Source organism: Amblyomma maculatum, chromosome 2, assembly GCF_055883805.1.
Source record: "Amblyomma maculatum isolate TAMU_Amacu chromosome 2, ASM5588380v1, whole genome shotgun sequence".
In the NCBI taxonomy this organism is placed as follows: Eukaryota; Metazoa; Arthropoda; class Arachnida; order Ixodida; family Ixodidae; genus Amblyomma; species Amblyomma maculatum.
The window spans coordinates 41036695-41051015 of NC_139345.1; the positions used below are offsets into that span (position 1 = coordinate 41036695).

Consider the following 14321-nt stretch of genomic DNA (forward strand, 5'->3'; position numbering starts at 1 on the left):
TGACAGCGTGATTGCTGTTTTGAAGTGGATGCCGGTTCAGCCTAGCCTCAGGGATATGTGCGAATTAAAATCTGTGTGACGTCACCACAGTTTACTAGCGAAAACGGCCAGTGGCAGCGACACCTGTATTGAATTTCCTTTTTTCCTTTTCGCAGCGTATAAAAGCTCCGTTTTCGATAAATGTAGTGCCTTCAGAAAGCTATAATCTATAGCTACGAATCAACAACAAAGCACCCTCGCAGTCCCGTTAAACATTGCACCATTGTACGTGAAGTCGAAGAGCAAATTCAGAACAAGATAATCTTACTCATATCTGCGGCGCAGCCCAAGAATGTTGAAGTGAACGCTGCAAACGCACGCATTGAGACTTCTTTTTTCTATTTTTGCTGAGCTGAAACCAGCGCGTCCAACGACAGCAATGCCCAACGAGCTCAATAATCAAGTTCCATGCCATGTCGCAAGCATCGACAGAACATGCGTCACAAACATTGCGCGGAACGTCAACTGGACCAGTGCAGCGTATGGCTGAGGATTAAGCTACACCGCAAGCAAATTTTTCTTTTTGCCTTTATTTTTAACGTTATCCGAAATCTTGACGTCATAAGCGGAGGAGATTTTGCGTTTCGACCCCGTTTCGCCCTTTTTGAAAAAATAATAATAATAATAATAATAAAAAATGAGACTGCCACCTCTGCTGGCTCACTACCTCGTCCTAAACAGCCAGCGAAACTCTTACCACCATCGAGCTATGAGAGCGAGTAGAATTCAAACTTATTTATACTTTTCCAAAAGACGGTTTCTTAGGAATGGCGTCGTTCTGTTTGTTGCCTTTTCAGTATCTGACCAAATTCGACCTCCCACTCCCGACTAGCCGGGAGCTGGAGCTGTACGCGACACCATGTCCGGCTCGACGAGTTACAAGGCACAGCGTACCAAATTGCGCCGCTCGTCCCATCGTTCCTACGAACAATGCACGCCATGGCTAGAACCTAAAACTTCCTTCCCTCGAAGTTCCAATTAGGTAGCATAATTTTAACGATGGAGCAACGGCCACCTGTTGGTGTGAAGCGCTCTCTCTCTCTCTCTCTCACACACACACACACACACACACACACACGCACACACACACACACACACACACACACACACACACACACACACACACACACACACACACACACACACACACACACACACACACACACACACACACACACACACACACACACACACACACACACACACAATAAAACAAAAAGAGTCCGAGGTCACTGCGTCTTACAAGGGCTGCTATAACGGGCTGCACCTTTAAAATGTCCCTATGCAATTTGTTTGGAAGGAAGTAAAGACTGACAAGACCATCTCCTGTCCAGTCTCCGTCATTATGGGACCCACAACAAATAGTCAAAGAAGGATATGGTCAATGAAAAAGAATAACGAAAAGAACTTTGACAGCTGACAAGACCTTCAAAAAGCTTGTGGAGATGCGCCGACATGAATAAAGTTTTAAAGCTGTCGAGACAAATAAATTTGCATATGCGGGGAACTTCGAATTGTAAGAAATTGCGAAATGATGGATATCTCAACAAACACAAGAATCCACGGCATAAGGAAGGCGGGATTCTGTGTTTTCAATCTCATTTTTAAAACACCGCAAGACTTGACCACGGGACGGTGGGGGAGCCCAATCCCGCTAGCCAATGTTTCTGGGCTCAGAATGGAGCGTTCCCAAAAAAAAATCGAAAAAGAACGCCCAAAGGAAATGTGATACAGGCAACCCTCGAACAGCAAAACTAATATACATCCAGAGAGGCAGCATAGTGCAAATACGCTCTCTCACACACAGGCCAAGGGCAGGAAGCCCAAAGAAACGAAAAAGGGTCGGGGACCCAAGAATTACGATCGCCGCAGTGGCTTCCCGCTTATATCATCGCGGAATGAGCTTACTGCTCTAAGCTGCTCCCTCGTAAAGAGCAAAGCCGGCGCCGCGGAGTATGGAAAGGAGGAGAGAAGGAAAAGGGGGCCGAGAGAAGGGCGCGGAGTGCGCGCTGAGCCGGCGCGAGACGAGACCGATAAGCGGAGAGGCGCTCCCGCCTCAATTATGTCCATATAATAAAACCCGCTGGGCGATATATTAGTATATCCGCCGACGGAAGAAGGGTACACGCGCGCATCACAGTGACACCCGCTGCTGCGCCAGCATTTTGACTCTGCAGTGAAGGAGTACGGCATATATAATACCGATAGGCATATCGTCGGCACATGATGAAAGCCCACTCAGGCCCTTATTTGCGTTTGGGATTCGTCGATGTGTAGCGCGGGTCATGCCAGCTGTGTTTCCTTCTTCATTTCTGTATACTTTTTTTTTTTTTTTTCGTAAGTGAACCGCTAAGAATTTTCTTGCTTTGCTTTGCTTATCTGTGGGTGCTATCTCGTTCTTGCTGAGCTCCCCGTTATGTATCTATACCGCCCCAATAAGGAGAGACGGCGAGCGTCTCTGATGCAGAGAGAAAAAAAAAAAGATTACTACTGTAAAACAAAGAAGATAGAGGTAACGAGCCACTGCTGCCGTATTTAAGCCTGCCATTTCGCTCGGTTATTGTGGCCTGCTTGTTATGTCAAAAGCTTGCTCTATTTGCGGCTCTGCTATATATGTTTTAACATCTGCGGTTCTCCTTATAAATGGCTTTTATTAACTGTTCGTTACTTCGCATGCGCGCATGAAAATTTACCGCGTATTTTGTCATCCTACTTCTGAGAGTTCAGGCAATCCAAGTGCTAACAGAGAAAGAGGAACGAAAAAGGGAAACGACTCAATACCAAAAACGAATCCAAAAAATCGGCGAACATAATTCGAGCAATTTAGTGGAATACCCAGCGTCGCGCGATTATACTCCCTCCTCTTCCTCTACCACCCTGCTTTTTTTTTTTTAGGGCTTTCCTTTTGTTTTATTTTTCTTGCCTCCGTTATTCATAACAGCTCATGCACAAGGATTCCGCAGCAAAATAAATGAAAAGGGGAAATATTATAATAGCCGACGCAGGAGGGTAGAATGGAGGAGAACGCGCGGATCAAGCAACCTTAATCACCGCCAAAACAAAAAGCGGACAAAGCTGTGGACGCGAAGGGAAAGCCCTAACGAACGCCACATACGAGAAGAAAAAAAAAAAGATATCTGACAAACGAAGAGCTAGAGCCATATAATACCATGGCTAGGGAGAAGGGAATCCCTACCCCGCACTATGGTAGAGGGAGGGAGCAAGGGGCGCAACGAGGCGGTGCGCAAGGCACCGCCGGCACACGCAGGAAGGGAACAAAAGGGAAGGCGTTACGGAAATGAGCAGAAAACACGAAGGGGAGACGACGGGGAGACGAATTCGAGGGAAGAGTTGGGGAATGCGCAGCAGTTGGCCGGCTAGCGGAACCTGGGAGCTTCTGAAGGGAGGCAGACATCCGGGTATTTAAACGACACGCGCGTAAATTGGAGGGGAGAAAAAAAAAAGGGGGGATAATAAAATATATGAAGCGAGAGAGGGAGAGGTGCTCAGTTCCCAGTGTTCGTTTAAAAATATACTCTAATTACGAAAACGAAGGAAAAGTAAAAAGAACCGTAGAATGCCGGAGGAGACTGATAGCACGACAAAGGAGCGGAGGAGAACGAGGAGGTAGCACCACCGGCCATGCTATTGCAATGCAGACTAGGTGCTCACAAATAAAGGAAGGCAGGCAAAAATAATAAAAATGCAAAAAGGGGAAATGAGCCCCGGATAGATTTTTTTTTTTTGCTAACTGCAATTCCCGATACTATGCGCCGAAATATTTGGTTTGTAAGTCCGCCAAAGAAAGGCTGCAGGCCTCTAAAGAGTAATATGCTCACGAAAATGAAAATAAACATAACTAATAAAATGAGTACAATTAATTTTTTTTTCAGCCTGAGAAGGGCCGAAAATCTGTCGAATCATGAAAAGATTTAATTAAGGGAAGCCTGATCATACATGCGCTGATGGGGCTAAAGCATCAATTCAGATAAACCAGAAGTTTGATATAAGCGAGTATGAACGAGAAGCTAGGTACGCTGGCATACTCTCTGTCAGCAACGAGGCTAATAAACTCCTACAAGTACTACACCTAACATCAAGCACCCAAAGCGGTTAACCCCTGCTTATAACTACCCCGTTAGGCAGCCCTCCTAGCACTGCAGTTCTCGAACGGATAATAGAAATCACGCCTTTTGCCCCTCAGCGCGCCCGCCCCGTACGACTAAAAATCCCTTTTTGTGTGCGTGCGGGCCACTTCACACTAATCATTCCTATCCGATTGTAGCCTGAGAGGTGTCGCGCTACCAGAAAAAATAAATAAGCGTCTGCAGTTTTCATTAACTTCAAGAGTGCCTAACTCTTCTAACGCCTTCCCCTCACTGGGAGAGGAGAAACGACATTTGCGCCGCAAATGCTTCGATAGCCATCTCCTTTCGACCCAGAGCGGCACCGCCTTTGTGGGCAAACTGCGCAGCCGGGGCAAGTTGTGCTGTGTATACATACACACACTGCTGGCCGTCGGGAAGTGCGCCGATACGAGCTGCGAGCCATGCAAGGCGCGCCACACATCTCGCAAAGAAACAGGCGGCGCGGATCAGGGAACGGAAGTGAGATACGCGATATGCAGAGCCCCTTCCCCTCTCTCTTTCGCTTCGCGTGGCTTCATCTCTCGGCAAAGCTGCGCAGATCGGCAAGAGAAAGGAAGTCAGTGACGCAGTCACTCCTTTCAGCTCTCCGCCTCTCTTCCTCAACATCGGAAACAGGGACAGTCGTTCGCGATGTAACAGTAGTAATAGTTAGTATAGTAACAGTAGTGCCGGTGCTGGAGAGATCGAAGCAAAAGCCGGAAGCCCCGCCCTCGCATGATCATCACACCTCTCCCATGACTAATTCACGGTGCTATCTCACTAATCTCATTAACAGCACACGCACTGTCGTGTTTCCAGACAAAATAAGCTAAAATACCGAAAAACAAAATACCGCCAGAGCGAAACACCACAGATCAAAGTTATAGAGCCCAGAGGAAGGCATATCAAATTTCGCCGCCTCCCATCTTCGTTCTGCCTTTGATACGCGGCGAGTACCGACCAACGGACCTGCCGCTTTGGCTCCCCTTGTCGCCTCATTTCGATCTGCCATCTTATGCTCATTCTCCGTGATTGGCTAAAAAAAAAAAGAAAAGAAAAAGATTATTTTCGTGCTCTTTGCACGCTCCAGCGAGCATTTAGCGCAGATGCAGCCGCCAATACGCACTCATCGGAACTCATCTTGCTTTAATTCAGCTTCCATTTCCCTTCCTTCGGCTCCTTTTCCTTGCTTTTGACTTCGACGACTTGTAAAGCTCGTTAATATTTGTTTTTAACGCTTCATTTCTCAGTAGTCATTTTCTTTCCATGCAGCCCATATCGTATACGTACTTCACTCGAGCGCAGCCCCTACGCTCCCTGCTCTGTGTTAACGCTGCGTGAGGAGGGGGCAACCTAGCAGGGGAGCATAAGGATGGGCGAGGGCTGTTGCCAACAAGCCTCCCACGCATACTCGCCTCCCCGTACACCACTCAACACCGTCTCCTACACACACCACTCCTGCCACAAAGCCACTCTCCTTAATAAATACTCTCCGGCGGGCTCTCAAATTCAACACGTGTGTTTTTTATTCCCCCACACCTCCCCTTTCCCGCTCCCCCCCCCCCCCCCCCCTCCCCTCCCTCCCGTTGCCGACAAGGCGCGCACACACAGTTGTAATAAATGTAATGGGATACAGAAACAGCAAAGGAATGCGATGAACTGTTCGGAGCGCTCCCCCCCCCCCCCCCTTTTTTTTTTCTCCTCGCCGCTATCGCGCGCCCCGACAGCGGCGGTGGCGGCGACTTCCGGTGCTGGCGCAGCAGTCACTGAAGAAGAGGCACCAGAGGCACCATCACCGCCGCTACCGCCGCCGGCAGCGTAAAAACCATCAATTCTCAGCGGGTGGGGAGAGAGGCCTTCGTCGCCGCTTGGCATCTTCTCCAGTGCGAAGACGTACAGCGGGCCCCGACGGCAGCGCCCGGGGAAACGGCGCACTGGGGCACAACTTCGGAAGAGGGTTTTAGGCTGTATATGGGTTGAGCAGGGACCAGGGTATTCGAAGGGGCTACGACAGCGACTACGCTGATGCCATTCAGCCATATGCATTCTCAACCAGAGCAAGATATGTACAAATGTCGCGAGCGTAAACATATGTGTACATAAGCCGGAATCCATCCTGATGATTCTGGATAGTTTGAGGAAATTTCAGGGCGGGACAAACGCAATGTCGAGTGACCAGTTGCCAAGGTCGCCGGTCATATGTTCTAAGCGATTCAAATTTCTGTAACCTTTTTTTGCTTTGGTCAAGTGCTAATTCAATGTTCTTAATGTTCGTTTTTTTTTCTTCCCACCTCTAACGTTTCTGTAATGTTACATATAAACGGTCGAATAACATACAGCTTTCCCTAACATGAATCAAATATTTGAACAACCCTCATTAGCATACAGGCCCGCCAGTTATGAACGCTCACAATGTAACGCATTGCAAGGATCAAGAACGAGGGCAATACTTGAGCTCCGCAGTACACGACGTGTAAGTCATACACACCTTCGAACGGACACCTTATACATCAATAAATGAGAGGGTACCCCATTAGTGATAGTGCTGAATGGGTAATAAATGCAGTTTTCAAAACTTCATAATAGACCCGCGCATTCAATCAATGGCAGGCACAATTTAATAGGCTTAGTTGCAAATTTCTACCAGTTGAAAAACCTTTTTACTTCAAAAATGAAAAACTTATGCGACCCGGCACTTTAAATATAAGTTTTATACACATGACTAATAAATCTAATAACATTAGACGAAAAAATGGAACAATGTCTGTTTTGAATGCTCATCTAAAGTTTATGCTGTCACATACAACATTATGTGCTAATATGAACATTTTAAAAATATAAAAAAAATCGCCATTCAAATAAGTTTTACTTTGAATGTTAAACTGATATAGTTTCCAAAGAGTGTTATAATTTGCCCATTTTTAACATTAATGCGAACTTCAGATGCAACATATAACTTTACTGCAAGTTTTATATCATTCTAATAGCATTGTTCCTGTAATGTTCAGTTCGGCGGTACCTAGGAATTATTAGGTTATCAAGTGCACCTTTTTTTAGCACAATTAGGTAGGAGCACTTTTCCTTTCATATTGCTCGTACGTATAGTAAGCGCCGTTTTGTGGTCACAAATACAAAGCGAGCCACGTTTAAAACGAAGCTGCGGGATGAAGCCGGTTAGGCCCTAAGTGTATATGTAAAATGAGCTGCGTACGTGGCGAAGAGGAAGGCGGAGGTAACGACGCGTAACGGATGTTTTCGTTACCGCTCGTGCAGCCATTTTGTCCTTGCCGCTATCTGATTGACGGCTTCTTCATTCGAGTACAGTGGCGAGCCATACGGCGCTGGACTGTCGCTGCTGCGGTTAGTAGGGCTACCCTGACATGGCCAAACTGAGGCGACATATAGGTTGACAGTCAGGAGTTATCCAACATTGCACCACAATTTTGGCGGCTGCGACACGATTCCCTAGTCTAAAGAAAATGTTAATAAAGTGTGTGTGTGTGTGGGGGGGGGGGGGGGGGGGGAGGGGGAGTTGGCAAGACAAGGCATGAAGGGTTGCTCAAACACTCGCGCGACACACGTTGCATTACAGTCAATGAAGAGGGCTGAAGCAAATTTTCATCGTTCTGTGGAGGTTTCATCGGCAGAGTACTGTTCTAAATTATATATTACCAGATACTCCCCCCCCCCCAACACACACACACTTTTCCTTTTTTTTTTTTTTTTTCATTGCACCGTCCCAGATGTGCTGGTGACATTCTTTTTTAAAGCTGCAAAAATTTGTTCAGTTAATCGGACACTATACCGACACTGCCCGTTCCTTCAGAATCTATTGTCTTCCAGGCTCAATTGCAGCGGAGCTCTAGCACTGCCTTGCTGCGCCATGCAGCTTGCAGGCAATGAACCCATATGTGGCGCATCGTCGTCATATCCGCGACAACAGCGCTCTCCCTGACACGCCTCGAGCATCCCGTAGACAAGACGGCGCCTTCGTGCCACTGATACAGGCTACGCTGGCGCGACGACGCGGGGAAAAGAGGCTTCGCCGCCCAGCCACGCCGGTTCCGCCATGCCAGCCGGCAGCCACGGCGGCGCTCGATCGATGGCGAGGTTTTTGCCCCCGGGCCGCCGTCCTCGGCTTCGGTCACCGGCCGGCAAACGCGCGCCCCACGGTCGTGGTCAAGTTTAATCAATGCCCGACAGCTCGGCGACTGCGCGGAAGGGCTGACTGTCTGTGTGTACGGGAGGGGCGTCGCGGGAATCCCCGATGCACCAAGTTCGCTGGTGTTACCCCTCATCACTTTTCTATTTTTTTTTTTTCTTTCTTCCCAGGCGTTTCCGCGTGTTTCCGGTTCCCTGACAGTTCCGCGCAATCCGGGGCGCGGCCCAAGCCACACATGGCGCTGGGCCTCTGCAGTAACAGATGAGAATACAACCCTATCGGACGCCCGATGTGTCATTACAAGCGGCACTTAGTGTCCTGAAAGAGATGGGAACCGTGGCCGGTGAAAGCAGCAACACTCGACAGGCGTGGAAGTCGCGGCGAAAGTGGTTTGCGAGGGGACGAGTCCGAGCGAACTCTTGACATCCTCGGTGTAGTTATAGAGCCGTGGCGCAGATATCACTCGGGCGAGACGAGGCAAGCAGAAAAGATTATATACGCTACACCTGACCTTTATTCTCGTTTAAAGATGTCACACACACACACACACACACACACACACACACACACACACACACACACACACACACACACACACACACACACACACACACACACACACACACACACACACACACACACACACACACACACACACACACACACACACACACACACACACACACACAAACTGCGTTGACGGCGCAGTTTTACTCTGAAACTCGTGGCTTGCCGCAACATGGCCTAACAGCTTCGCTAAACTAGTCGGCGTCGCAGTACAGCGTATGTTTGGACGCTTAGACGCTTTTTAAAGTGCGTGCTAATGGTCTTCTCAAGGAAACGCAAACCATTTACTAAACCTAGCAAAATTAAAGATAGGGTATTTCATTCTCAGTGACTGGAAGGTGACCGAACGCTGACAATGGACTGAAGAGAGATGCAAAGCGTCTCAGGGTCATCTTTTAAAAACAAGCAAAGGAAAGCGGAGATCCTTGCGCCCGGATATGCACCGAATAGAGGCGGCGCATGGTGAGCATCTTGTGCTGTGCTGAAAGCAAGAAAAGGAACAAATTTTTTTTCATTTTTTTTTTTTTACTGCCGTGTCCGACCTCCCAGGGAGAGGGGTGGTGAGTCTGTAAGCGACTACGACTTTAAAAAAAGCCAATACAACCTCACACGTCTCGCACCGGACTCGTGAGGTTTAACTTTGAGCCGTCCTCTTCAAAACGAATGGCCAACCGGGGCCCAGCGGCCCGTACGATGCCAATAAAAATAGATCAAACAGTATACAGCTGGCTCACCTTCGCTTACTTAATAGAGTTCACAAAACAAAAAAACTCAAGCGACTGCGATGTGACCTCACGAGTTTTATCTATTATTCTATTATTTTTCTCGCGCCACGACGTTCGGGCAAGGATGACAATTTGTCGATAGGTTTCCAAGTGTTTACCACACTACGCCACCGGTTGCTTACTTTTCCAAAGCGCGCACAAAAAAAAAAAAAAAAATTGTTCAGTATTGTTTGCGCATGTCCCGACGACAGTGCAACGATGATGATGCCAGTGCGCACGCTTCAGAGGGGTCCGCCGTTCCAGTGTCGCCAACGAAAACAGCATTAGAAATAAACATTCGATCTAATAAGAGTGCAGTGATTCATGAAGCATGCGTGATGCCAATTCGTTGTGTAGTGAAAGCGAAACAAAGCGTGAACGTATAGTTTAGGTATCGACTTTATTGGTTACTGTTTCGATGCCAAGCTTGTCCGTATGCCTACGATGATGCACCGATAGTGTCTCCTTCAAATGACAGCCCGTCAAATCAATGTCGAGAACGAATGCGCAGTCATGATGGCAAAGATGACAAATAACAAAATGAAAGATGACAAAATCCAGTCACCAATATAAGTGCACAAACCGTGTGCTGTTTCGATACTAGACATCTAGCTCTGCCACAGAGCTTTAATTTTTGCGAGAAGCGAAAATGTGGAGGTTTTCGGATGCATCCACAGACAATGACGATGCAATTACTGACCGACCTTCCGCCTCATCTCAAACGACGCTCCGCATCGCTACGCTCGTTCGATGAAGCTGTGCTATACAAGCGAACGGCTGTGTTTGCATCGAAGGAATGCCGGTTGCTTCCCGCGTTGTGTGCTCAATGCGTGTCGAACCGGCACCTTACAGGACGCATGGCTTCGACGACATCGACGAAAAAGAAAAGGCGAAGTTGCCAGCCAGCTCGTGAACATGCAACGACAAAGCTTATAGCGAAGGCGCAAAAGAAAGGTATACGGAGGGAAAGGAAGAAATAATGTAGCAGTCTCGGAAAGCTCGCGCAAAATTCAATTTGCAAGGCGGCACGTTTCGTTGCGCGAGACAAGAGAAATAAAGCGAGCGAATGAATAAACAACCCTGGGCACACGAGTGTACATATGTATGTGTAAATGCGCGGAGGGCGGAAAACAAGCAGCGGGGGATGTACAGAACACTCGTTCGCCAAATACAGCGCAAGGTCTGTAAGAGAAGAAAAAAAAAATGAAACAAAACCCCAGCAAGGAATTGAAAGGGGGGGAAGGAAGAGCTGCAGCGCTTTTAATTCCGACGGAAAAACGAAAAGCCAAGACCCCGCCGCACAGCGCCTGGCATCCATCCTCGACAAGGGCAGTAACCGAGTCACGTTAGCTGCTCCCTTCCGTTCGCACCCGTTTTCCCTCCTCTCGACAGCGAGAAAACGGTAAGAGAAAGAAAAAAAAAAAGAAAAAATCCGCGCGTAGCCGTGCAGAGGCGAGAAGAAGTCAAAGCCAACTGAATCCTAAGCCAATAGTGATCGGAAAGCAGCAGACGTAAGTGAATTGACGGGTCAGAAAAAAAGGGTAGAGGGAGGCAACAAGTATAAGCCAGCTATGGCGGCTCGACAGAGCGGACGGCCGGTGAGAGCGCCATCCCAATTCTATTTGAGAGTTAACGCGCTGAGAATCTGAGGCGCCTGGCGGCTGCTTTCCGCCTAATTCGCCCCGCTTTGAGTTTCTGCCCCCCCCCCCCCCCCCCTTTTATTTTTACTTTTCGGTCTCCAAATTCCGTCAGTCTGAATCAAGGTAAAAAAAAAATGATAAAAAAAATAATAAGGTAAAAATTTTTGACTTAAAATAACAGAGTTCGAGCCTGCCGCACTTTATTTGGACCTGTCTCTTATTTCTGTGTGTACGATGTATATATATATATATATATATATATATATATATATATATATATATATATATATATATATATATATATATATATATATATATATATATATGCAGGCCGCGCATTGAAATGTTTCGTTTGCTCGTTTGAGCGTCAGAAGTAGAAAATGACGGCAGCAGAGGTGCATAATATAGGCCGCACTAGCAGCTAGCTTTTCAATGAGGACAACAAGGAGTACCTTATAGGGTACCATTAAAAAAAAAAAAAGACGTGAGCAAGTGCACACACGTTCGCTAGAAGACAATGGCCAAGGTGGGTGATAAAAACAGGAGAGAAACGAGCGAAACGTTTGTATGAGTTAATGGAGGGCGACGCACAACGAAATAGAAAAATAAATAAAAGAGGACGGCAAGAACTTATGATGCTGCAAGGCGATAAATAAGGGAGAGGTAGAAGGAACTAGGGAATGCTCCACCCTTGGGGAAGCGCCTAGGGAGGATGGGAGAGCGCACGAGAGCAAGAGCGGGAATGTGCTTCCAGCAGTGATCCCCTTTCTGAACGCCGGCTGCTTTCCATAAACGAGGGAGAGCGTTTTGCGAAACGTCTCTTCCAGCAATGGCTTCCTCTCCCCCCCCGCCTGCTTCCATCCCGGACGCCAGCCTCCAGAAGCCCCCAGCCATGGAAGAATCGATCTGACGGCGGGGTGGCAGCAGTTCGGCTAGACAGAACGAGGAGAGGGAAGGAAGCAGTCATGCTATTCCCAAGCCGTCTCTCTCTCCCTCCTTCAACTAGCAAACTGGCAGAAAAGAGCACAAATGTTCCGCACACCAGTCGCCTATCATGCGAACTGGGGAGAATGTGGCTAAATGAGAAATACACAAAACGAAAACACTGTAGGGCACGAAAGAAGATGAGAGGGCCTTCACCTTCCTTTTTGTTTCCCTTCCACTCCGAGCTCTTGTCGCTCCGACTAGCTCTTTGGCTGCTGGAGACGGGACTTTCGTCCTCTCCAGGAGCCCGCGCAGCGCAAACACATCAAACCGTAGCGAAAGCCTCTCCACAGCCGCTTTCTTCCCTCACCGTCACTTCATTCCCGCTAGCCTCCCTAGACCAAAGCGCAAGGAAATAACAAGCGAATGCAGAAAAAATGCAGGCGCATGCAATGCCTGCAGTTGAGGAGAGAGAAGGTGCGTCAGGGGAAACGAAGGAAGAAGGCGATACTCGTTTTTCCCTCCTCCATTGAAAAAAAAAAAAAAGACTTGCTATTCTCCTCACCCTTTCCCTAGGAATCTTACTTGCCGCCGGCCCGCACCTCCCCCTTGCCCTTAACCTTCTCCGTCCATTCGCCCCTCCTGCCTTTCCTTCCCGCTCGTCTGGCCTCGCAGCTCGCTCCCATCTTCCTCTTCCCCCGCTTTTTCCACCGTCTTTCACCCTCTCCCTTCCGCTACCTCCTCATAGGCTCGACAGCGCAAGCAAACACCACCGCCTCCTCCGAAAAAGTGCCGGCGGCCGACGCCGAAGAAATGTCCGAACACAATATGGCCTGGGCGTGGTCCATCCTTCGGGCCGCACGCACGTCGCGCCGCTTGCAGGGCTTCGCCAATTGGGTGCCGGTCAACAATCAGCCGCGTAACAGTGGCCCAACTCAAATTCTCTCCCGCTTTTTTTCATACAGCGATTATCGACGTCTTTATTTCCTCATTCGGCGCACCGAAAGATTTCTCTAGCTCCAGCCTCCCATTGAGAGGATGCAGACGTTTGCTCTCAAACGATGTCAGGAAAGATGCACAAAAGCTCTTCTTTTTATAAATGCACTCATTTTCCGCAAATTAAAGCATGCATCATTCCTCTAACAAGGACGAAAAAAATATATATACATATACTGTTCAGCAAGTGATGTATGCAAACGGTCATCTGAATGACTGACAAAGTCATGCTATTCTCGGTAGGGGGAAGAGATTTTGCATTAAAGCTAAAGGAGACGAAAAATGAAATTCAAGTATGGGGCAAGGGAGAGCAGCGGCACGTAATCAGTGCACAGACTCGACATACATAAAGGCATGGCTTAAAGGAGCTGAGCGGAGCAACCTTTTCGATTTTTGACCGCCACGGCTGGGCAGCACGCGAGTTCGCAGGCGCGCGATGCGACGACGCCCGTCTGACACCAAAACCGAAACGACGCACCCTTTGAGCGCTCACCAACCGGAAAACAAAATGTAAAGATAGAACAAACTTTCAATCATCTTGCCGGAAATCAGAAACAATCAGCACAAACTAGTGACAGCAGATAAGTGCAACCACTACGCTGTGCGCAATGCTCTACACGATGACAGCTCCCGGCGTGATTCGCAACGCGCCGGCTGTCGCGCGGTGACGCGCGAGTGGAACGTTTCTGCGCTTGCGGCGAGCTAAGTGCGCTCATAGCTTTATCAATATTTGTGAAAGCTGTAACCTTGGTGCCGCTCTCCGTTGAAGGTTCTGGAATCCGAATATCCTGGTCCCTGCAAGAAAGGCAGTAAAGAAATTTGCCACTCACGAGGAGTGTCGAGTCCTGTCGCCATGGTTGGAGCAGAAGACGCCTAGCCGGCTTAGCCTCAAACGCGGTTTCGAGTGCTTTTATACCGGCGCTTACTCTCAACCCCAAACCTACCTTTTGGCGCAGTGCAAGATTGAAGATGCATCGTCTATAATTAAGTAGTACAATATTTATGAAAACATAGAATTTGGATACTAATTGACGTTGGAAGCAGCAATTAATTTGAAATGAAATCAGAACTGAATATTTGTAACGCACGTTGGTTACTAGAG

At 48.1% G+C, this 14321-nt stretch overlaps 1 protein-coding gene across 1 annotated transcript in view; it reads right to left on the reverse strand.

The window, feature by feature from the left end:
• The window catches only part of LOC146198491 (uncharacterized), a 125599-nt gene extending 111452 nt beyond the window's left edge, over window positions 1–14147 (reverse strand). Inside the window, exon 1 of the mRNA XM_084593993.1 lies at window positions 14050–14147. Coding sequence (XP_084450119.1) covers window positions 14050–14074 — 25 coding nt within the window. The 5' untranslated portion in view covers window positions 14075–14147. The remainder of the gene's footprint in view (window positions 1–14049) is intronic.
• Window positions 14148–14321: the final 174 nt, after the last annotated feature.